The 25,522-nt window shown below is 53.0% G+C and overlaps 1 protein-coding gene across 2 annotated transcripts in view; it reads left to right on the forward strand.

Moving 5' to 3' along the window:
* The first annotated feature begins 409 nt into the window (after positions 1-409).
* LRRC38 (leucine rich repeat containing 38) overlaps positions 410-25,522 on the forward strand; it is a 28,342-nt gene continuing 3,229 nt past the window's right edge. For both annotated transcript variants that reach the window (XM_032303121.1, XM_032303122.1), the window contains exon 1: positions 410-1,198. In XM_032303121.1, the coding sequence (XP_032159012.1) occupies positions 541-1,198 (658 nt within the window). In that variant the 5' untranslated portion in view covers positions 410-540. The remainder of the gene's footprint in view (positions 1,199-25,522) is intronic.

Genomic DNA, 25,522 nt, shown 5'->3' on the forward strand with positions numbered 1-25,522 from the left:
CCCAGGCTCCCTTTGGCAATGGGGTTGGCGCACGGGGAGCGCTCTTTGGCACCAGGAGGGCGCTGGGGTGCGGGGCAAGGCCCCCAACACGCCCTCTGGAAATCGCTGGCGTGGGGGGCGCTCGGTAACCGAACTTAGTCGTCGAGCCCTCCTGGCCAAGTCCATGCGACAGGTCTTATTACCCGGTCTCAGAAAAAAGCTGCCCGGGTGGGGCCGCTTTGGCGCTGGCCACTCGGCCACCTCTATCGCTCCCCGCCTCTCCCTGGGATTTTCCAGCGGGTTAATTTCCTGTCCCGGTAAGTCCTTCGCGAGTCCTCGCCCCTCCCTCCCCGACTCTTCCGTCTCGGTCCCTGCTGCCCCGGACTCCCCGAGTCCGTGCGCCTTGCGCTCGGTCGCCCCCGCGCGCCCGGGCGCACGCCGTCCCCCGCCGCCCTCCAGCTCCCAGCGCCTGGCAGCCGGGACCCCGCGCGCCGCCCCGCGCCAGGGTTCGCTCCGAGAGCCCGGTCCGTGTCGCCGCGGCTCGCTCAGGTTCCCCCGGCCATGCGTCCCCGCGCCGCCCCCCGCTCCCCCGCCGGCCGCGCCGCCGCCGCCGCCACGCTCGAGCTCTGCAGCCTCCTCCTGCTGCTGCTGCTCCGACCCGGACACGCGTGCCCCGCGGGCTGCGCCTGCACCGACCCGCACACCGTGGACTGCCGCGATCGCGGGCTGCCCAGCGTGCCCGACCCTTTCCCCCTGGACGTGCGCAAGCTGCTGGTGGCAGGCAACCGCATCCAGCACATCCCCGAGGATTTCTTCATTTTCTACGGCGACCTGGTGTACCTGGACTTCAGAAATAACTCGCTGCGCTCGCTGGAGGAGGGCACGTTCAGCGGCTCCGCCAAGCTGGCTTTCCTGGACCTCAGCTACAACAACCTGACCCAGCTGGGCGCTGGCGCCTTCCGCTCGGCGGGGAGGCTGGTCAAGCTGAGCCTGGCCAACAACAAGCTGGCGGGCGTGCACGAGGACGCCTTCGAGACCCTGGAGTCGCTGCAGGTGCTGGAACTCAACGACAACAATCTGCGCAGCCTCAACGTGGCCGCCCTGGCCGCGCTGCCCGCGCTGCGCACCCTGCGCCTAGACGGGAACCCCTGGCTCTGCGACTGCGACTTTGCCCACCTCTTCTCCTGGATCCAGGACAACGCGTCCAAGCTGCCGAAAGGTGAGCCTGCAGGCAGGCTGGGCTACACACCGGGCTGGGGATGGGAGGGTACGGGGATCAGGGAGCATGGGGGGGGGGGCAGGGGTCTTGGGTCAGGTCTGGAAGGCCAGCTCGGGTGCATAGGAGAAACTGCCCCAGGACGGTTGCTCAGGTATAAGCCTGGCAGATTTCCAGCCTGAACTTTGCCTGGGAGTCCTCCAGGGAAAGTGGGTGGGGAGGCTCACATCTGGATTCTCTGGAGTTTCTGAGCCCTGATGCCATGCTTCTCCACCTGTTTCTCCAGCAGCTCAGTTTCCGAAGTTAGGGACCTCCCTTTTTCTGTTACCCATGTCTGAGACCAACTCACTGGGCTTTGGGTCCCAGGACTGGTGGGTGCAGGTTATTTATGGGCCCCTCCTAAGTGGAAGACACCCTCCCGTGTGGGAAAGGCTGAGCGCTATTCTTGCTACATGGAACATCGAAAGATCCAGCCAATTCTAGGGGCTCTCCAGTAGCTTCCAGAGCCCGAGCAGGTCTGTTTCTGAGCTCCCAGGTTTGTTCTTCCATCCAAAAGTGATGAGAAATATTCCTGGTGAAGAATACTGGCAGCCCGCTAAAAGCCGGTGATGCAGTAAAGATTTGCAGCTCTGTGGTTTTTCAGCCCAGATGTGAAAAGCTGAACGCGAAAACCTTAGCAGGCTGGTGCACCCTTTGCTTTCCTGGTTGCTTTTCCAGTGGTGACACGGATGGACATACACATCCCTTTGGCAGATGGAAACACAGAGGGCACATCTGTTAAGGGGCCGTGGAAAGCCCAGCGGAGGGAAGCAGAGGCAGAGCCGAGAAGAGGGTACCCCAGCATCCATAGAGATGAGCCCAGGACGGGGAGCAGGCAGAATGTCCGTACTGTCCCGTGGATCCCAGGCTTCCAGGGGTAGGCATGTGGGCCTCAGTCCCAAGTGATCTTGTCCCCAAGGGTTTGACAGAATAGGACCCAGAGCTGTAAGGCACATGTTATAAAAAGTGACATAGATGTGGATTGAACTTTGCTATATCTTTTTTTTCACTTCCTGGATCTTGAGGATGTTGCTCCTCTATGCCCTGAATTCCTGTGGTCCCTTCTTCACTCCGCACTTTACTAAGCACGAACCCCAGGCATCGGGGCCATCACGCCCCTGAACTGGCATCGTCAGCCCGGGCTGCCTCTACCAGGGGAGCAAGTCCTAAAAAGGTCTGACCTGCCCTCATTCACCTTCCCTGCCCCAGTAGAAGACTGTTCTGGAGACAAGAGTGTCCAGATAAACACCTCACCGTGGAAGGGAGTGTGCCTTGGTTCTGATCTCTCCTGTCTTTGCTTTTGGGTGGAATGGGCATCATTAACCTCTGTCGTTAGTTGAGTGGGTCTCATTAGTTCCATGTGTTCTCGCTTGAGGGCAAGGTGCTATAGGGTTCAAAGCTGCAGACTTCATTCTCAGTTCTGCTACGGATGGATGGCTATGACCTTGAACAGGCCATATGTCCTGTCTGGGATTCTGACTTCTCATTTCTAAAATGCTTTGGTTGACTTCTGAGATCCCTACACAGTCCTGGTCGTAGAGTCGGAAGACAGAGGTTTGTGTCCTGGTGGAAAGACTGGGTGAGTCTGGCCAGGACCCTTAACTTTTCTGAGCCCCATCTTCTTCCTGTATGAAAATAGGACATGGGTAACACCAGGTGGTCCGTCTGACCTGGTGGTCGTCAGGATCAAAACCAGCCAACCCGGGTGAATGCAAAGACCAGTGAGACTGTACGATGTTATTCCTCAGACGGCCGGCCCATGATAGAGGGAAGAAAAGCGGACACCAGGTGGGGATGTGTGGCTGGGGGAAAGAATGGACAGGCTCAGAGCAAGGACCAGTGTCCTGACCCTGGTTGAGGGTTGGTCCGGTTCCGTGGGGAGAGACGGAGGCAGCGAGAAGGGAGCACGAGGACTTCAGGCACCTCGAGGGTGGTTGGAGTCTGTGTGTGCCAAGAGCAGCTGCGGCCTCACTGCGGGCTGCCACGTGTGCGGCCAGAGCAGTGTCCAGAGAACCATGAACCAGAGCCAGGTGGGCAGCGAGGGGACAAGCACGGGCCTTGACGCAAGACAGCTGAGTTCTGATTGCCGCTTACGCTTCTCTTGGAGCCTCAGTTTCCCTCCGACTTCAGCATGCCGGAACAGGATCCCACACCTTGTTTGCGGCGAGGTGTGAGTGAGATCAGCCCCGTCGGGGGTGCGGGATTGCTTAGCACAGCCTCGGCGCTTGCTGGACACCCGTCCCGTCGCCTCTTCCCTCCTCGTCCTGCCTTGCGCTCCTTCTATCTTCCGAGAGGCGCCGCGCAAAGTGGGTGAGGGCCCAGCCTTGGTTCAGATCCTGCCTCGGCCTCTTGCTAGCTGTGTCACCCCCTCCACACCCCCATTTCCTCATCTGTGAAATGGAGAGGATGCTGGTGCCCCCCTCCTAGGGTTGCTGGGAGGGTTAAAAAGGTATTATTTATGAGGTTCTTAGAACAGTGTCTGACACACCGCAGCACGGTCTAAGTGTTAGTGCTGCTGTTACGATCTTCTTCTGACTGGCAGGCCCAGAGGGGTGACAGCACAGAGGGTTAACAACAGCTGGCGGACACAGGTTCCTCCCCCTACCATGTGGCCACCCACTTCCTGCCAAGGAACATGGGGTTCCATGAGGCCTAAGCCCCAGGGTTTTCTAGGCAAGGGCCCTGCCTCTCCCAGGAGAGGGGACTCAAAGGCAGAAGCAAAGGGATCCCGTCCTGGTGGCCTTGTTCTCGCCTCCCCGTTCCCTCCTCCCCCAGAGAAGCAGGACGGAGCAGAGCAAGTGACCTTGACTGGCTCGGACAGTTACAGAAATGCCTTCGTCTGCCAGGCGAGCCTCCTGTGCGGTCTCCATGCTGATGGGAGCACTCCGTCACGGAACACACCCCGGCGGGGAGGAAGGGATGCCTTGGAGGCAACAGACCCCCTCCATCCAGGCTCGTTCGGGGGTTAAGCAGGGCCGGGTCTGGGGACTCGGGAGGATCTGTCTCCCTGGCGCTGGGGCTGAAGGAAGAGGGCAAGGGAACGCCTGCCGAAATGCCCCTCCGCCGACTTAGCACCAAACAAAGCAAACAAACCTAAAATAAGAAAACAAACTAGAAACACCAACCCCCCCCCAAGATGCCCAGTTAACTCTGAATTTCAGATGAACATCAAATCCTATTTTAGTATAAGTATGTCCCATGCAACATTTGGGATATACTTACACACAAAATTATTTGCCGTTTTCTGAGATTCAGCATAAAATATGCCATCCTATATTTTACCTGGTGGCCTGACCTTGTGATGGATGTCACTTGGTAATGGACAGGTGCCATCCCCTTTCATTCAGCTGTGCCTGGCAGGTAACATAACCCACTGGCAGGCAACTTAACCCACCGTTTATCCACCAAGGTGCCAAGAAGGGAAGTGGTTTGCACAAGGTCATGGTGTCATGCAGTCCCTGGCTGAGACGAGTGCACTCAGCAGTGTCTGACCCTACACCTAATTCTTTCTGATAGATCAGGAGGGAGGGAGAGGCTGTCCCCAACCCTGCCCCCTCCCAATCTCCGAGTGCCCCGGGTCGCAGCTGGCGGACCTCCTCCCAGCCCCAGATCCTTCACCTGGGCTGGTGGTTCTCCCGTGAGATAGTGGATTCCAGGCAATTTGCAACAGCGACCATCTCTCTTTAAGTAGTTAGGACTCCAGACTTGGAAGCAAGGGTCCTTGGAAATCACTCAGGTGAGCCGTGGAGTAGAGGGGGGAGGGTGGGGAGTGTTTGGGGGAGATGGGGAGCAGCTGGCTAACACCCTTGGGCTTTAAAGCTTTTCCCTGCAGGCCTAGTACCCAGTTTCCTTATAGGAGCCCGGGGGGGTGGGGGTTGGGGAATGAAGACACACAGGAACTAGGGTGAAATGCAGATTCTTGTGCTCCCCTCAGGCCTATTGAATGGGTTCTTGGGGGGTGAGGCCCAGGGTCTGCATTTTTAATCTCGACCCCGTCCCCACCCCGGGCTTGCAGTGTACCCTGAAGCTTGAGAACCGCTTGGAGGTGAGAGGGCCTTTTGGTTCATCTCTAGAAACCCAAGGTCTTGTCTTGGTTCAGAAGCTGAACCAAGAGAAACATCTCTGAGATTTTTTTATTTTGGCAAGCAAAGGAGTGTGGGTAGGAGGATTTCAAGGCTCCTTCTAACTCTAAAATTGTCTGGTTTCAAGGGAAGGGAATATTGTCATCATATTAAGGATTGGGAAGTTGAGGGCCTGGGGAGACCAGGTCCCTCTAGAGACCCCTCTGCAGGAATGTAGGGGGCCGTGTCTCGGTGCAGCAGAGTGAGGGCAGAGTGCCCAAACCATTCGGGACTCTGGGGTCATGGGACATCTCACCCATCCCCAGTGTCGCTACGGGAGCTACAAGAAGGCATGGCTACTGGGTTTGAGAAACCATAGCAACAGGCAAGGTGGGGCTGCCTCTGTGATGGGCTTCAGAGGTGCACAGAGTGAGTAGATGACCCAGGTGACAGCCTGCACCACGCCCCAGAGTGGGTCACAGGGGAGGCGTGTGCCGGTCCCAGTGGGAGGCCCAACTGCCCAGGCACCTTCCTTCCCTTCTCTCTCTAACCACGATGCACGTGGCCTGCACGTCAAAGCCCGCAGTACCACCGAAGAGACCTGACCTCATCTTGCACCCCAAGATTTGACACACGTAGCTATGGGGAAGGCTGGGCTGGGGGCCAGGAAGGAGTAACCGGAGGCCACAGCTCATGCTTTGGGTCTGTAGCCCTGGCCCCTTAGGGGACAGCCTCCTGGAGAAGGTCCCCTAGAGGGCCTGGAGCATTCAAGCATTTGAAGGCTCAACCCCTGTGGGTTCCTAAACCCCTCACTAAGAAGGGGTGTCCTGGCAGCGAGGTCCTGAAAGGGTTCCATGATGAACCCCTTCTTCCCGGCCCGACTGACCGCTCCCTGGGGGAGCTGCCCACCCCCCCCCGCCAGTAACCCCACTTCCTTTTCTCATGTCCAACACCATGAGGGCCTGGCTTAGTCGGACAAGTGGGGTCGTCTTGTCATACCGCCAAGTAACCAGTATTTCAGCCGAACGGACCAGTGCTGATGCTTGCTGGAGGTAACACGGGTCCTTTCTCCCAGGTGACTCCAAGGTGACTCTATTTCTTTCCCTTTAGAAATCAAAGCAGTTTTATTTCCCTAACTACAACATAACAGTCTCCTTGTATATGTGGGAAATGTAGAGAAGTATCGTGAAGGGAACAGAAACCACCCCGAATCCCACCGCTATTAAAGCTTTGCTGTGTTTTATTCCGGTTTTATTCTTACGTGCATATACATTTTTAAACAAATTGCTGTGGTACTGTAGATCTTATTACTGTTTTTTTTTTCTCTTATTGAGCCGCAAGAACTTCCTTCCATTACAGTTCTTTGAAAACGTAACCTTTCATGGCCACGTAATACGTCATTTTATGGGTCTCTTAGTTGAACCCCTCCTGTTGTCAGAAATGGGGCTTGTTTTCCTTTATTTATTTATTTTTGTACATAAACAATGCTAAACCAAACCTCCCATATGCGTAAAGCTTGGGGGTGCCTCTTGGTATTTTATTTCTCTGGGATGAATTCTTTGAAGTGGACCTGCGGGGTGAGGGTTGATGGTTATTTTAAACCCCTAGTAATGTGTTTGCCTAACTGCGCCCCGGGCAGCTGGTGCCGTTGGCGAATGGGGAAGACCTGTCTCGCCATCTCTTTCCCGGTGTGGTGTGCTATTACTTGGAAACATGTTTTCTATTTGGGAGGCAAAACAGCGACATCGTATTGCTTTAATCTGACCAGTCGGGTGGATGTTTAGGGTGTGTTTATACGCCTGAGAAAATCATGTTCGCAGCAGAGGCAGACAGGGGTCTTACGCCCTCTTGCGCGTGACCTCTCTCGTGCCTCTGACAGGTCTGTACCTGTCCTGCGTGCATGAGCTAATGCGTTTTAACACGTCTCTTAATTAGAGTGGAGTCACGGGGTGTCACCTTTCCCATCATTACCGGTGTCCGGGTCGAGTGTCGGCTTTGGCGGGCCCCAGGCTCTGGAGTCCCGGTGGAAAGTGAGCCGTGAACGTGACCTAAGGCAACCTCGTCTTGTCTTGTTGGCTCCCAGGGAGCCCAGCCGAGTCCTGCGACTCCGTCCCAAACACTGGATCTCTCTGAAAATGTCACATGCTTGAGCCGTACTGTCAGTTAACCCGAAGGGCGGCCTCGTTGCTGGGTGACGGGGTCCAGTGGACTCACTTTCCTGCCCATCCAGGGCAGCCCCCGGGGGACACAGCCGGGGATCTGTTTTGGAGAGGCCCGTGTCACTGCTGCATGACTCAGCCCCAGAGCAGGAGGCCCCACAGCCCGGGGTGGACCAGTTTCCGTTCTCCCAGAATCCTGCGGAATTCCGTGTGGTGTGGAAGGCTGGGCTGGGCAGGCCTGGTCACCTCCGGGCTGGCAGTGTCGATGACCTGGCAGCAGGAGCCGTGGGTACATCTGTCGTGAGGACCTGGATCGGGTGCCTTTGCGGGGTACCGTGTCTGTCCCGGGGGCATGATGCGGTCCTGGGGCTCTGTCCTGGGCTCCTGCTCTCAGGCCTCTGCCCGGGCTGTCACAGGTGCCCGGATTCTTGCCTCCCGCTCTCCCTCCCCGTCCCTACTTTTCCTTCTTTACCTTCCTGGTTTCTACTTAGCCTTCCAGCCTCCAAACCTCTGGGCCCCCAAGGCCAGGTGGGGAGCCTTTCCTGAGTGACCTTACTGGATCCCATAATATCGCTGTGACTGTGGCATGACGTGGCCAGGTCCCGGGTCTGTCAAGCCTGTGTGGAGGGCACAGAATGTGTCTTTTTCATCCTTCAATGCCCAGAGGCTGGTACGGTGTATGGCACATTTGGAAGCCTTCTGATGGCTTCCGCAGCCCCCGCTCAGCCCCACAAGCCTCCCCCACTTCCTTGTCCGTCCCTGCTTCACACCCTCCCCTGGCCACACGGACCCCCGTCTGTCCCTGCAGCATGCCAAGGTCCAGTGTCAACCAGGACCTCCGAACCTGCAGCTCCCTCTCCCACTAGGACATTTCCTTCTCCAGTGGACAGCCACACAGTCTCCCTCAGGCCTCCACTCAGATGTCCCCACCTCCGAGAAGCCTTCCCTGACCACCCTGCCTGGGCCGTCCCGCACCACCCCGAACACATCTTGGTGGAATGTATGTCACAGCACTCCCTGAGGGCCACGTTCCCTTGTCCACAAGATATCTGTGTCCCTGCGGAAACACACGCTCCCAGAGATCAGTCCGCTCGCGGCTGTGTCCCCAGCCCCTGGGGCCACACCCAGTGCGGAAGGAGCTCGGTGAGGCTGCGGGCGCACCCCTCTCTCCTGCTCTCCTCTCTGCCTCTCACACTTCTTCGTTCTCTTCTTTCTCTACGTTCTCACGCACGTGGCAAAACCACGCTGCTCCAACCAGGAGACCCACTGAGGCCCGGAGCGCTATTGGTCCCAGGAGGAGGCTGCATCTGGCTCCGCTGCACCCCTCTCGGTGCCGGCAGGGGAGGGGATGGCTGCGGTGACGCGTACACAGGGGCCGGGGCATGGGGCAGAGTTTAGGGAGGGGGCTGGGCAGGCCACCGCGAGGCATCCGTGACCATGGCTTTGCTGCCAGTGCACTGTCTGATGGCAGATACGTCCCCTAACGTTCCCGGGGCCCCTGGGAACAGCCCAGCGATGCTCACAGCCTCACAGGTCCCACTGGGTTTCAGCACTGACGGTCAGACCCCAAGTGTCCGAAGATCCACATAGACGGGGACCGTGTGCTCGCTGCTGGCTCGCAGCCTGGTCCCTGCGCTTCAGAGGCTGCTGATCAGGGACGGCCTGGGGCCCCATCTCCCCTATCCTTGGGGCTGGTTATGGGATAAGTGCCCAGGGCACGAGTCAGGACCTTGAGGGAGCTGGGGGCCCCTTGAGATTAAAGGGAAGGTTCTCAGAGGTGAACCTAAACCAAAGAGGCAGGAATCGGGTTCCTCGTCCTGACTCCGTCCATAGCTAGCAGTGGGGCCTGCGGGTCTCGTCCCTCTGTCAGTTGCTCTAGATCACCCCAGATGCCCCTCGGGGCAACAAGTAGGAGCCATGGGAGAAGGGTGGGTGGGAATGGAACCGACAGCATGTTTTTATGCTCCTCTCTCTCGCTGTGTCGCTCTCTGTTAAATCAATCAATCAATCAATCTTTAAAAAAAAAAAAAAAAGAAAAATGGCTGGAGGGACGCCTGGGTGGCTCAGTTGGTTAAGCAGCTGCCTTCGGCTCAGGTCATGATCCCAGGGTCCTGGGATCGAGTCCCACATCGGGCTCCTTGCTCGGCAGGGAGCCTGCTTCTCCCTCTGCCTCTGCCTGCCTCTCTGCCTGCCTGTGCTCGCTCATGCTCTCTCCCTCTGTCTCTGAAAAATAAATAAAATCTTTAAAAAAAAAAAATGGCTGGAAAGAGTAGGTAGTCAAGTGCCACTGGTGATTTTCTCTGGCTGAAAGAGTGGTTTTATTTTATTTTAAAAAATAGGCTACTTTTTATTTTTATTTTTTTTCAAGATTATATTTATTTATTTGACAGAACAATCACAAGTAGTCAGAGAGGCAGGCAGAGAGAGAGTAGGAGGCAGGCTCCCTGCTGAGCAGAGAATCCGATGCAGGGCCCGATCCCAGGATCCTGGGATCATGACCCGAGCCAAAGGCAGAGGCTTAATCCACTGAGCCACCCAGGCGCCTCAATAGGCTACTTTTTAGAGCAGTGTTAGGTTTCTGGAAAATTAAGCAGACAATGCAGAGAGTGCCCATAGGCCCCCTCACCCTCAGTTTCCCTATTACTGACCCTTGCCTTAGTGTGGTCCCTATGTTACAATTGAGGAGCTAGGATTGATAGTATTACGTTAGTATTAATGGAAGCCCACAGTTTATGCTTGACTTTCCTCTTGGTGATGTACAGATAGGTTTGGACAGGCGGTTAGTGTTGGGCATCCACCACCATGGTATCATACAGGTAATCTTACTGTTCTAAGAATGTCCTGCGCTCCACCTGTCTATTCCCCTCCCGTCCCTCCTGAGCCCCCTCTCTTGGAAGCTCTAACCTTTTTACTGCCTCCATGGTTGGCCTTTTCCAGAATGGCATAGAGTTTTTCACTTCTTCCTTTTCTTCCCTGTGCTCTTCTGTGTTGGTACAATGCCCAAGTATTATGTTCCTCCTCCCCGACCTTACCTCTATTAATATGACCCGCGACAGACAAACAGGTGCACACATCTACATTAGCCACACCTCTGTCTTCCTGCTTCTCCAGGTTCGGATAACTGCCCACTCCACTTATACCTTCAGGGAAGGCTGCCCCTCCCCAGTGGGAGAGCTCTGGGGACTGCACGCACTTTGTTGACTTCTGAAGGCCAGTCCACGCCTTTGTAAATAGCCCCTTTGTTGGACTCCCTTCAAATAACTGGGTTTGGGTGGGCTTGGGTGGGCCGTGCTCGCCGGCTGGGACCCGGACTTGAGGAGCTCTTAAAGACTCTTGAGCAAGGAATGATGGCAGGGGATGCTACGGGTTAAATGGTGTCTCCCCAAAATCATATGTACTCAGATCTGATTACTTCATATCTCAAGCCCTCGTATTTCAGATTACGACCTTATTTGGCGATAGGGTTATTTTAAATGTAGCTGGGGCTTGTTTTAATCAGATGTGGTGAGACATGCAGACACAGAAATGACTGTATGAAGGAAGATGTTTAATACAGATCTCTAGAAACAGGAAGTGTGCAAGCCAAGCAGGGAGACACCAAGGACCGTCAGGGGACAGAGGGACCGACGGGAAAGTGCAATCAAGAATCTTTATTGTGGGTTTTGCAGGAGGAAGGGGCAGGGTTGGCTTGTTTGAATAATTTGGGCAGGCTGTGGGTTGGGGTGGGGGGTCCCCTAGTGTCTAGTCCCTGGCCCTGGCGAGAATTCCAGACTGCAAGAATCTGACAAAAAAATGTGGATGGGGGTGTGGACTGGGACTGGATGGATTGCTTAGCAAAAATGTGCTTTCAGGCTGGTTGATTACTGTCTCTAGGAAGTGGCAGACCCTGGGAGGGGCCCAAAGATGTCAAAGCTAAATAAAACACAGAAAGTCAAAAACATGATTAAGACAAAGGTCACTGCAGATGTAATTACTTAGGATACGGGCCCAAGGGTGGGCCCTAAACCAGTAGGACTGATGTCCTTATAAATAGGGCCAATTGGGGCACACGCCAACAGGGAGAAGGCGGAGGTCACGGCGATGTGTCCACAGGTCAAGGAACACCAAGGATGGCCAGCAAACCCCCAGGAGCTGGGGTTCAGTAGCCTCCAAAATGGTGTCCAGCCGTCAGTCAGATTTTATGATGTCAAAGCGAATCCCTCCGCTGCGTTTGATTAAAGGGGAATAAGCACTAAAGGTAAAATCAGGCTCTTGTTTATTTGATCGGGTGTTCTCTGCTCCCTGCCTCGAGCAGGCTATTCCCATAGCTCATTAACAGAGTGTCTGACCATGTTCCAGGCCCTGAGCTAAGCAGCCCAGGGCAGCCCCACCCATTGGAAAGACTAAGTGAGCCACAAATGAACAGATGAAATTAATTTTAATATTTTATTGAACCAGCAGATCCGGAAGGTTAATTTTTTTCAACCTGTCGTCAGGGGAAAAGTCATTCATGAGATCTTTTCCCATTGTGTTTGCACACCGAGTTTTTACAGTCTGGGGTGTATTTGACACCTGCAGCACAACTCAGTCCAGACTGGACACATGTGACCTTGTCAGCATGTGACCAGGTGCTACCCCAGGGGACGGCAGAGCTCTAGGTCTGTTGGTGTTGTCCAAGGAGTACATTTCCAGCCAATATCTCCCCATTGGACAGGTGAGAAAGCCAAGGCACAGACAGGTTAATGTAGCTCTGCCCGGGTCACTGGCCAGAGTGGAGGTGTGACCCGGAGAGATTGGCTCCAGGATCTCCGTCCGTCACAGGCCCCTGCGCAGCTTCTCAACTCTCATATCGGAAGCCGGGGGTCCCCTCCCAGTGAGCCCAACCTCTCGGGTCCAGAGCCTCTGCTTTGGGCTCAGAACCAGACTTGGTCAGGGAGCTTTCCAGATTCGGAACCTGGCCTGAATCCAAAGATCACCTGAGTGTCTCCGCAGAAACCGGAACAGACGAAACACGTATGAAAACGAGTTCGGCTGCAAGCGGGAAGGCCGTGGCAGTGACCTGGACGAAAACTCCGCTCTCTTGGAGGGCGTGCTCCAGAAAACCCAAGCTCAGCTTATGGGGTGATCTAGTTTATCCTTCTTCATTTTCAGGTAGGAAACTTGCTCAGAGATCAAGTGACTTGTCCAAAGCCACGCAGCGAACTAGTGAAACACAGACAAAGGTCTAGTCCAGCCCCCCTCCCCAGTTCCTGGTTGCCGTACCCTCATATTGCTCACCAGTCACCAGATGGGCATGTGGCAGAGTGAGAACTCAGGCTTTGCATTTAGAGACCCCACCCCTTGAACCCTGCTCTTCTATATACTAGCTGTGTGAGCCAGGGCAGATAACTAACCTCTCTGTGCTTCAGTTGTCCCGTGTGTAAAATATGGACAATAATATTCATAGATTGGCACAGCTCCTGGCACACTGAAAGCCCCAAATGAACACCAGCTGTTATTATTATCAGCCGTAAATCTATGCCCGTGTTGCCTCCCCGAGGACCCCAGTTCCAGAGGCTCACGTTGAGCATCTAATATGTCTCAGTGTGATACCGCTGTGGGTCCTCGGGACTGAGGGTCCATTCCCAGGCGGGGCTCTGCCTCTGACAAGATCACTGTGTGATCTTGGGGGCTGTGTTATAGGAAACTATTCCTGTACCAGATTCCCACAAAATTAGGGCCTTAAGGTCATACAGATCTATGATCTTACAGTTCTGTGGGCCAGAAATTCAAAACAGGTCTTGCAGGCTGCATTCGAGGTGTCTGGGTTCCTTTGGCCTTTCCTGGTTTCCTGTTTCCCCACATGTGAAAACAGAGCCTTAGATAAAGGTGAGGGCCTCTCTGCCTGCCCAGGTTGTTTCCAATGACACCCCTGTCCCTCCCTCCACCCCCTGACCTGTGGTCACTTTCAAACATCCCACAACTCAGGACAGGTGCAGGACATCATGATGAAGATGATGGAACCAGGACAGGTTGGGGACATCATGGTGGAGAGGGTGGACATGGGACAGGTGGGGAACATCATGGTGGAGATGATGGAACCAGGACAGGTGGGGGACATCAGAGTGGAGATGGTAGAACCAGGACAGGTGGGGGACATTGTGGTGGAGATGATGGAACTAGGATGGTTGGGGGACATCATGGTGGAGATAGTGGAACCAGGATAGGTGGGGGACATTGTGGTGGAGATGGTGTACATGGGACAGGTGGGGGACATCATGGTGGAGATAGTGGAACCAGGCCAAGTGGTGGACATCATGGTGGAGATGGTGGACATGGGACAGGTGGTGGAAGTAATAATGGTGGTGATGGTCCAGGTGATGACAGTGACAGTGATGCTGGTGGTGGTAGTGGAGATGCATGCATGCCTTCGCAGAGAAAGATTTTCAGCCCTCAGTGATCATCCCTGCTCATTTCTTACCAGGAGGAGGACAGGCTGGGGAAATGGCACTGTGAGTCTATCGATGTTCTATCCTCGTGCAGTGACTAATGTGGGTGTCCTGAGGTCCAGGGCTGCCAGTCAGGCTGGAGGGTAGCATAGCGGAGTCCCAACCCTGGCGTAGGACTGACTGCTCTCTGCTGCCCATTCTACAGAACCTGGTCTGTGGAGACGGTCCCAAGCAGGAGCCCTTGACCTGATGCTGCGATGCCCCTTCCTCTGGTGGAAGCCAGCTGATTACTTAATCAGACAAAGTGTCTGCGGCTGAGACCGGGAGGACAATTGGGAATTTCCCTGATGCCGCAGCCCATATTTAATGAAAGTTATGGTGGAGAACAAGGGCCAGCACTATAGAAAATTAGAGCTGGTGTTCCCAGCACCCCGCACCCCCTGCAGTCCATGCAGGAGTGCCTCCTTGCGAAATCTTCTTCTGTGACACCAAGAGGCTGTAGCAAGGAGCCATGGGACCTGCACCTTCAGGTCCAATAAAAGGGAGATGTGGGGTGGGGTGACAGGTGCAGATACCTTTGGATCTAACCTTCTACAGGGCTGCAAAATCGGGAAGCCGTGTCTGGAAGTCTGTCCCGGCCTGTGAAAGAACACGCTGCTTCTTTCTGTCTCCTGCTTCTTTGGGTTTGGAGTTCTGGAAGCCAGCCCCTGGCCCACAGGGAGCCCTCGGACCCCAGAGTGTCGGAGAGGAGAGTGCTAGCAGGGTGAGCTCTGGTCACAAGCAGTGGGGCGAATGCCCAGGGGTCCCCAGAGGGCCTTCATGCTGGTCCCTTCTCCAGAGATGGGAGGGGAGGCTCCTTCCCTGGGAGCTGTTGCTCTGGCTAGTTTGGTTGAGAGAATCAGCCACACTCTCTCCCCAACGCTCCTTGACACTGGGGCCTTCTCACACCTTGAAGCATTTATTGTAGGTTTTGGGCAGGCCGTTTGCAGAAGAACCACTCCGAATGGCCCATGAGCCCATGATACAACATTGAGTTCTACTCGTCGTCAGGGAAATGCAGATTACATCAGCAGCTATGCTCTTTTATGGCTTACGAGATCAGCCAAGATGAACGAGTAACAAAATCCATTGTCGCCGCAAGGGCAGGGACGGTCCTCGGCTTGTGGGAATGCATCGTGGGGAGATAATTAAGAATGTGTATACAGATGCCCATAGCGGCCTTGCTTCTAGTAAGGAAAAAACAGGAAGGGCCCTAGAATTGCAGAAGGAAATCATGGCTCAGCTACACAGTACAGTGCCTGCAGCCATTTAAAATAATGTTTGGGGGCGGGAGCGCCTGGGTGGCTCAGTTGGTTAAGCGTCTGACTCTTGATCTCAGCTCAGGTCTCGATCTCAGGGTCGTGAATTCAAGCCGTGCCTGGGGCTCTGCACTGGGTGTGGAGTCTGCTTAAAAATCAATCAATCAATCAATCAATCAGTAAGACATTTGGCAATGACCTTGGTCGGATGGAAAGAGGTTCCCAGTGTGCTTACCCAACAGAGCGGCAGAGTATATTTCTACCTGGGTGATATCTGTATGCAGATGCACAGAAGAAATTGAGAAAGGTATAAGCCAGCGTGTTAATATGTATGTGTGGGTCCTTTCTGTTCTTCCTGTGAATTCGTAGGCTTTGCCTACGCGGAGTTGGGAAAACAAAAAAATATATTTTTAATGACAAAAGTGCTTGGAAGAGCTTGTCGTTGGTGTGGGTGAGGCAGGTCTGGGGTTGGGTGGGGAACGCTGGCTCAGCGGGGAGGGCCCCAGAGATCTCTGGCTGCTGGCCTGTTTGTTGGCAAGGGGCAAGAGATTAATCTCAATCTACCATCCGCTGTGTCACCGTCTATTTCGGGAGAGTGGCAGCTCTTCACCCTCTCCAGCAAAGGTGTCAGCTGCGGGGGAGGAGTCATCAGTCAAGGGGACAGAGCAGCAGCAGGCCGGGGGGCGGGGGGCCGAGCCATCCCGCTGAAGGAAGGAGGCCTGTCTCCAGGGGACGGTTCCCGCGGGGCAGGGCTGCGGGACGGAGCGCTCTGGCCCCCTTCGTGGTCAAGCCACTCAGGATTCAGTTTATCGAATCAGAGAGACTGTGGCCCAGTGTCAGTCATGTGCTGACCCCCCGGGCCAGGAAAGGGACACGCATTTTCATGAGGTCCTCAAGGAGTGGAAGGGATGGCCCAAAATTGCGATCTGGGAGCAGCCTCCAGATAAGGAGACGGGGGATGAGAGGCCCAAGGGCAGCAGGTGACTTATGTGTCACACATAAGACACCCGGAGTGGGTTGAGTTGTGTCCCCCCAAGAGATATGGCCAAGTCCTGTGAAGGGGAACTTATTGGGAAAGGGTCTTTGCTGAGGTAACTAAAGATCTCGAGATGAGCTCATCCTGGATTTCGGATGGGCCCTAAATCCAACGGCAGGTGTGTTTTTACAAGAGAGAGACGTGACAGAGGCAGAGGGTGGGGACATGCTGTCATAACCCGAGGAATCTCTGGGGCCACGAGAGCTGGAGGGGGCCACGCCGCATTCCCCCACCTCGAGGGAGGGAGCCTGGCCTTCCTGGCACTTCAGTTCCAGGCTCTGGTCTCCAGAACTGGGAGGGAATAAACTTGCTTGAAGCCACCCAGTGTGTGACAATTAGTTAGGGCAGCTGTAGGAGAGGAAGACAACACCCAGACCCTTAAGCAGGACCTTGGGTGTTCTTTCCACCAAGTACCCTGGGCAGGGGCTGCCGCTGGAGACAGCACGGGCTCCAGATCGGGTCTGCACATTCACTGTACAGCCTCGGCGTCCTGATATGAACCACTGGGGGCTTAATATCCCCTGAAGTAATTTGTGCAAGCCCTTTTAAGGTAATAAGGGTGGGTAACGGCCAACCGCCCAGGTCTGTAGTTAGACTGCCTGATCCCGAATTACGGTTCTACCATTTCTCCGCTGCAGAACCTTACGCAAGTAACGCAGTGGTTCGGTTTCCTTACCTGCAAGCCAGAGTCACCATCGTACTTGTCCCAGTGTCTGCTTTGTGGGTTAAAGCAGTATAGACAGTGCAGGATGCTTAGAAGGACACTTAGCATGTGGTAAGACTCCAGGGGGGTTAGCTGATGTGCCCCCACTACTTGTGGGGGGCTTTTTGTTCCCACAACATCTGTTCCTGAAGAGCACTGCAAGTTTCCACCCCTCAAGAGGGAAAAGCACGGGAAAAATACGTAAAGGTTCTCTTTCCTTGGAGGGAACAGAGAATTATCTGCTGATGAATTTGGGGAAAAGGACTTTGGTCCAGCATCATCAGTTAGGGGGAATGGCCTGTCTGTCAGCAGTGATGACTTAGGAAGCTCCTTGTGGTGCACCGCTAAGCCATTTTCCCATCCTATCTTTATTCATACATTCATTCAAAAATATATTTCGAAAGTTCTAGATACTGGGAATACAGCAGGGAACAAAACCAGTAGCCTGACCTCACAGAGCCAACACTGGAGTGGGGAGCGCCAGAGAAGCAAAAACAAACGAATACATATCTAGGCAATATGGCAGGTGTGGTTGGGTGTTTTGGAGAAAAATAAAGCCAGGTGGGGGGAGGTGGAGAATGATCGTGGGGGTGGTGAGAGCATCTCCAACAAAGTGACACCTGGGCAGGGGCCCTAAGAATGTGAAGGAATGAGCTGGGTAGAGGGAGCAGGTGCAAAGGCCCTGAGGTAGGCCGGTGCTTGGGGTGTTGAAGGAATGGCAAGAAAGGTAGAGTGAGGGGTTTGGAGGGAAGGCAGTAAGGATCTTGGGTTGCATTTTGAGAAGGATGAAGATGCTTGAGAGGGAGGGGTTCTGAGCTGAAGAGTGATGGGATGTAAGTTTTTCCGTAAAACACTTGTGGCTAATGAAGGGAGGATTGGGGGCTATCTGTGGAACCCCACATCTGTAAGAAGTAGGAGGAGTTCACATCTTTGAATGCACTTCACTGAAGAAGGGTGAAAAGTCATCAAAATTGGTAGCGCCCAACATTTTTGCCACTAAGAACCTATTAAGTTAATGTTTCCAGACCCCAGCCTTGAAAGGTGTTGTCCACCACACACCTGCGTGTTTGACTAACAGTCCCTATGGCCTCATCACAAACAAGTCAATGGCTTCTGATCGGTTTTCTGACAGATCCGCAGCCTGCCTTCCAGACCCTGGCTGGGCATCACACACTGGGACCCTTCCCACCTAGACATTTCTGACCTGTTCTGGATTTTCTTGGTTTTTGTGATATTTGTGCACCGTGTGCCAGGCTCTAAGCTGGGAGCTGTGCGTGCAGACATGGTGGGCAGGGCTCCCCACCCTGTGGAGGATGTATGAAGTTTCAGGAAGGAGAAGCCTGACTCAGGGAAAGGGGGAACGTAGGTAGCATTCAGGGCAGACTTCCCGTAGGAGGAGTTTCCTGAGTTTTGAACAGGAATTGACAAACTTCCTCAAAAGGGCCAGAGGGCAAATCTTTTGGGATTTGTAACTACTTGAATCTGCCATTATAGTGGAAAAGGCCCGCAAGCACGTGGAAACCAATGGGCCTGGCCGTCTTCCGGTATGACTTGACTCCCAAAAATATATGGGGCGGGGGCATAGCAAGAGCGGTGTGGCCCCAGAGCTGTTGTTCGCAGACATCTACTCTTGAGGAATAAGGACATGACCTCCCCCCAGGAATGGCTCCAGGCGGAATGGGAAGTACAGAGCACAGACAGCACCCCCCCGAGGCAGCCCCAGACCCGGGGTTGTCTGTCCAGGCATCCACAGGCCCTTCCAAAGGGAGGACAGTGAGCGCAGCGTCCTGAGTGGTTCTTAAGGGTTTCCCCTTCTCATCTTATCCTGCACGTCCTAACTTGGATGGCATACAGAAGTTTCTCTTATAAAATGTTGACGATGATATTGTGGTGATGATGATGGTGTATGTTTTGAATGTTCTTACGGGGCAAAGTTATAAGCTGTAGTCCTGTGTCAGTCTCTCTGTTTCTTTTCCTCCCCTCCCCTCCCCTCCCCTCCCCTCCCCTCCCCTCCCCTCCCCCTCCCACCGTCTCTCGCTTTCCCTTTCTTTCTTGTTTTTCTTTCTTTCTCTCTCTCTTTTTTCTTTACCAGCATATAACATCCCGAGGACCACAGCTCTAGACTGTAGGCTCTCACGAGATCTCTGTCACGGGTAGGGAATCTTGGCCCCAACTCTGGCCATGCCCCTCACTCTGGGCTGCGTCTGGGACGCGGGACAGGCAGAAACCACCGCCCAGAGGCTGCACACTCCGACGGTTGCACAGGAGTCGGGGGGGACGATGAGTGTGGGGGCTCACGGCATGTGTCCTGTCTCATTACAGCGGCCGGACAGTTGTGTCCGTGTGAAAACGCTGCTTCAGCTCCTGATTTAAATGGGATTTTTTTTTTTTTTTTAGATTTTATTTGTTTATTTGACAGAGATCACAAGTAGGCAGAGAGGCAGGCAGAGAGAGAGGGGGAAGCAGGCTTCGTGTTGAGCAGAGAGCCCGATGTGGAGCTCGATCCCAGGACCCTGGGGTCATGATCCCAGCCGAAGGCAGAGGCTTTAACCCACTGAGCCAATGAGGTGCCCCTTAAATGGGATGTTAAAAGATTCTTTAAAGACTACCACATCGCACTGACCAAAAAAACAACAAAAAAATTTTTTTAATGTCTTAATTCAAATTCTCAGTTCCTGGTCATGATTCTCCCGTGACCCCACACTCAGCCCACAGGAAATCTTCCAGGGACCATCCTTTGGGATGATACCGTCGCTAGGGGGCGCTGTCTACCACCCACCCTCGCTTTCGGATTCCACCTGTGCCCCTCGCCTGCAAGGCCTTTCTCATTCCACCCAAATAATCCTTCAAACTTAGAGCTGTTCATTCGTTCCATAAGTGTTGTTGAGAACGCACTAGACCTTCCAGACACCCTCGCTCTTCATTCTCTACATTTGTGAAGCCCTGTAGATCCCCAGGGGTGAATTATCTTCCTTTCCAGTGGCCTCATGTATTTTCGGTTTGGTTCCTCTGCTGGATTATAAACGTCCTGGGGCCAGGGATGTCACTTCCTTCGGTGCTACAGACAACACGGGCAGACGGAGGAAACACAGGCTTCAGAGTAAAACAGACTGAGTTGAGTGCAGCTTGAATTCTGGCTTTCCCATTGAATAGCATGTGAATTGCCAAAGATTTCTGAGGCCCGTTTTTTCAGCTAGGCGTTGAGCATCTCCCAGATGACGTAGGTGATAAATGGCGGGCACTAAGGGGCGCACACTGTATCCGAACACAGCAGGTGCTTGGTACACGGTCCCCACACGGGCGTGTCCACGTTTCCCACTTTAGGGCATGGGTGAGGGCTCAGGACGTCGTAGGTGAATTATACTGAGTTGGGAGATTTGCATATTCATTCTTGTCAGAAACCTGCCCAGTGTGTCTCCCCTGGGCTCTTCCAGCCCTGTTCTCCTCCCAAGTGTTGAATCACCAGGGAGCAGCCCTTTGCAATGTGGCTGCAAATCCCTGAAGAAAGGTCACATGCCGGCTTTTTAGGAGATGATGGCTTTTATTTAAAAAGAAGGAGCAAGCCAGTAAACACATGAAAAAATGCTTGAGTCACTATTCATTAGAGAAATGCAAATCAAAATCACAGGCCCCCCAAAAATGAGATACTACTTTGCACCCCTTAGGATGAGTCTTATTATTATCTTTTTAATATGACCTAACAAGCATGGGCAAAGATGTGGAGAGACCCGATCCCTTGTGTGGAGCTGACAGGAACGTAAAATGGGGCGCAGCCACTGCAGAACACAGTAGGGAGGTCCCTCCAAAAGTTAAACATAGAATCACCATATGACTGAGTAGTTCTGCCTCTGGGTATATATCCAGAACTGCAGGTGGAGAGTTCAACAGATACTTACATGCCAATGTTTATAACAGAAGTATTCACAATAGCCGTGGTGGAAACAACCCAAGGGTTGCATCAGCCAACAAAGGGAGATGTAAAATGTGGTGTACCCACTCCATGGAGTATTATTCAGCTTAAAAAAAGAGGGAAATTTCAATACATGCTACAGCCATGGAGGGGCCTTCAAAACATCGTGCCTGGTGAAATAAGCCAGTCACAAAAGGATACAGAGCATGTGGTTTCACCTCTCTGAGTAGCCAAGTTCATAGAGACAGAAAGTAGGACAGTGGTTAGCAGAGGCTCGGGATGGGGGAAGGGAAGTTATTCTTTAACGGGTACAGAGTTGAGGGGATGAGAACGTTCTGGAAACGAGAGTGGTGATGTCTGTACCACGTTGTCACTATACTTCACGACACCAAATCCCACACTTAAAAACAAGTAAGGCAGTACGCGCTATGTCCTGTATGTTTTACCGCAACAGAAAGTACACGGAGGCGGGTCCTCTGGGTGGCTCAGTCGGTTGGGCAGCGGACTCGATTTCAGCTCTCGTCAGGGTCTCAGGGTCAAGAGACGAAGCCCCTGCATCAGGCTCTGTGCTCACGGGGGGCGTCTGCGGGAAGATTCTCTCTCCCTCTCCCTCAGCCCCTTCTTTGGCATGCTTCCTCTCTCTCTCTCTTTCTTTCCCTAAAATAAATAAATAAATCTTAAAAAAAAAAAAAGGGACGCAGAGGAAGAAAGAGAAGGAGAGAGAGGAGGAAGAGGAGGAGAACGGAGGGAAGATGGAGGAGAAGGGGGAGAAGCAGAAGCCGCCTCCTCTGCGGTCGGAGAATGGCCCTCAGCATGCAGATCGTCCATTTTCCACACTGCTGAATCCTGCTTTGACGCTGAGCTCTTTCTGCCTCTCTTCGGCATTCCAAATAAGTAGAGGAAAGAAGACCGTTTCTTTTGAGTTCTCGCGCTAGACCCATAGAATTAAAAAATGCCCCTCTCGCTGCTGCAGAAAAGCACGAAGAGCACGGTGACGGTGGATTTTTGACTGCCCGGGCATTTAGGCAGACATTGTCCGCCTCTGAGGGTGTCTTGGGATGAGATGAACATTTGAATCTGTAGGCTGGGCGGAGCAGAGTGCCCTTCCCAGTATGGGTGGGGCTCATCTAATCAGTTGATTAGAACGAACCAAAACTGACTTTCCTGTGAGTAAGGGAGAACTCCTCCTGTCTGAGGGCCTTGAGCTGGGATATGGGTTCTTGCCTTTGGACCCAAACTGGAACATTGGCTTCCTGGGTGTTGAGCCTGCCAGTATTCAGCCAGGAAGTACCCCACCAGCTCTTGGGATCTCCAGCTTACTGGGTGCGGACCTTGGGACTTACCCTCCATAATCGTGTGAGCCGATTCCTTATGATACATCTCTTTCCTTACACACACACACACACACACACACACACTCTATTGGTTGTGTCTCTGGAGAACCTTGACTAATACAGGGAGCCTCCTCAGATATCTGGAGTCAGGTGTGGGTATAATTTGAAACCTTAAAAATCTGAATAAAAATGAGCACTGTATTTTAAGCGTGAATGGTGGCCAGGCGCCACGGTAAGTTTCCAGATGTCTCCTTATGTCATGTTCACAACACCATCACCAGGCCACTGGGGGGAGCGGGGGGGCATCCCTGCGCATCTGCATTGAGAGCTATGCTCCTGACAAGGGAGACCTCTGCGGTCCATCTAGGTCAGGGCTGGAGAAGACAGGAGAGTTTTGGGAAAGTTCTGAGCATCTCTTTAAAAGACAGTCTGCATGAAAGGAGCTTGTTGTGAGATTCTGGGTGAGGCTGGGCAGCCCTGGGAGTCCAGGTGGGCCGGGTGGTGGTCGGAGTATGGACTCGAGCCAGGCTGGCTGGGTTCAGTCTCAGCTTGGCCATTCCCCAGCTGTGTGACCTTGGGCAAGTCACTTAATGTCTCTGTTCCTTGTTTGGATCATCTGCTAAAGGGGGATAGTTGTAGCAGGCTTGTCATTGGGCTAGCGTGAGGATCAAATTACCTAATATATGTAAAGACCTAAGAGCAGTGCCCAGCACACTCAAAATGCTGTATCAGTGTGGGCTTTTGTTCACTGATCTTAACTCAGACAGCTGAGGACATGGGGGTCAGGAGGGGAGGGAGAACATTCCAAATCAAGCAGGGACATCCCAGGGACTCACTCCCTCCCCTCATGGGCCCATGCCCTATCCCCCCTTTCCACTGGCCCTGCCCTAGTGCCCCTGCCGTTAGACGGAAGGTTCTCAGGCCAGAACTGTGTCTTTCTCTTCTTCCTTCCCTCTCTCCGTCTTTCTGTCCTCGGCTTCCTTTTTTGCATCCATCACAGCCTCTAGCATAAAACCTTACCTGTTGTGTGTAATGCACAAATCAAAGAAAGCCATTGAATAGCTAAGCTCAGTCACCAAGAGTGGTCCTGGCATAGAAGATAACTTCCTTTGCCGGGCACTTTCCCCTAAAGTTCTCAACCAGAAGGACTTTATTGTCCTTGCCCCCACATGGCACTGTTGGGAGACATTTATGATGGTCCTACTGGGTGCAGGAATGCTGGTAAACCTTCTACCCCACATTGGATCGCCCTCCCACAACACTTAACTGACGCAAGACGTCAGTACTGGCAAGGGTGAGAAACTCTAGTCTCGAGTAAGATCGTGCAGGGGAGAAGATACACCCAAGGTCAGATTGTCCTGACTCTGGAGTTCTGCAGCCAGCCTGGGACAGGAGCAGCAGCGCCCTGCCCCCTCTGCTGAGCCTTGTCTGCCGGGATGACACTCTTTGTCCGACTCTTCTTATCTCTCTGCCTTTTGTGAGCTAGGAAAACCCATTAAGACAGTGTATCTCATCATGCTCGCTCCAGGTGTGGTTCTAGAGTCTCCCACGATGGGTGGGTTGGTGTGCAGTGGTTTGCAAACAAGCCTGTTTCTTCTAGGTACAGAGAAATGTGGAATGATATTCTCCAAAAGTGTCACTTTGTAAATATGTTTAAAAAAATAAAAAAGACCATTGTGGAAATCGGAATGGACTCAAGGAGTTTTGAAGAGCAGAGATTGGATTTAAATGGCAGGCTCTGTGGGCATGTGTTGTTGCGTTGTGGGTGTTTTCCAGTGACTACAGCTTATCAAAGGCAAGAACTGCTAGGAACGTTCTCCGGGCAATAGTAGTGACTTGGTACAGATCTGAAGATTGCAAATATCTTGCAATTAGGAACGGCCTGTGCTTCATTGGAGTTCATCTTGTTTATGTTCATAACAACCCTGGCTGTGAGCAGGGGATTGTTTAGAGGAGGCTGGCCAATTGATTTGTCCACTTTCCATTGAAGAAAACAAGGGAAGCCCAAAGGAACCTCAATATGACTCTGTCTTCAAGTTCTCCTAATTCTGTTCAGATGCATTTAAAAGGCTCATAAGTAGTCAATGAAAGTTGGGCTTCTTTATGAAAAAGAAAGTCAAAAGCGAGCCCAGCATAAACTAGAGAACCATGCAGAGCTCTCGTCCAGCTCTTTCCCGGGGTATGTGAGGTGGGCGCGGGATCAGGGAGAGGAGGAACTTGGAGTCTGGTTGCCATGGCAACGGCTTCCACAGGGAGGACAGCATCAGTGGGTTTGGCTGTACATCACAGAAAAGACAGGCCAGGACAGAAGGAAGGAGGAAGCCTCTTCTTCTGAGCTGGAGGAGGAAAGACATACAAACAAACACCTGAAGGGTGGTTGCAGGTTTGCTGGGCAATTAGCGAGGCTGCTCTATGCTCCACGGAAGCCAACTCCCTTGTGAGGTGTGAAGAGATCATTCTGACTTTCATATAATTCTGGAGATGGATTGAGGGCCAGCTCTTTGAAATGGAAGCCCTGACAAAGAGAGCAATTGTGGGTTTTCCTAAAAGTTGAAAGGAAGCCAGGGGAAGCGGAGATTGTAGGCAGCTGAGCTACATGTCAAAATGGTGTCCTCACGTTTCCGGGAAGCTGAAGGCAAGTTATGAAAACTCTCTGCGCTTCAGTTTTCTCATCCATAAAATGGGCATGCTCGTACTACCTACCTCGTGAAATTGTGGCAAGAATGAGGAGTTGGTATGTTTGTAGCACTTGGAATAGAGTTTGCACGTACTGAGTGCAATACGGATGCTAGTTTCTACTGCTTTGTCTTTCTCTCCTCTTCCAGATCAGAAACAGAAGACCTGATCTCTTTATGCATTTTAAAGTGACACATTTTCTTGTATGTGAAGTTTGTGAAATCATGGAAGTAACTTGACTTTGTATACAGTTCATATTGTGTATCAGTCAGAGTATGTAGATTACACTTGGTAACAAATAGCCTTTGGGGGCTGACTGCTCACACAAGTCTCTCTTTTGTTTGTGTCCTGGAGTCCTCACATGGCCTCACCTCTGTGCACATGCAGAGAAAGAGAGAGAGAGAGATATCTTTGGGCTGTTTCTTCCTCTTCTTAGAAGGACACCAGTCCTATGAGATTAGGGCCCCACTCTTCTGACTTTCTTTAACCTAATTATCCCATTATTATCTCTAATTACACTCACACTGGGGGTTAGATCTTCAACAAATGTGGGGGTGAGGGGGACACAATTCAGTCCATAACAGGCTTGGTGCTGGAGGTGGGGTCTCTGTTCAGGATATTCATTTGGAGACCCTGGCAAGTCTGGGCTTCATCTCAACCCACGTCCACGTGTCCCACCTCAGTTCATACTAAACACTCCTTTG

The sequence above is a fragment of the Mustela erminea genome, chromosome 10 (genome assembly GCF_009829155.1).
Source record: "Mustela erminea isolate mMusErm1 chromosome 10, mMusErm1.Pri, whole genome shotgun sequence".
NCBI lineage: Eukaryota > Metazoa > Chordata > Mammalia > Carnivora > Mustelidae > Mustela > Mustela erminea.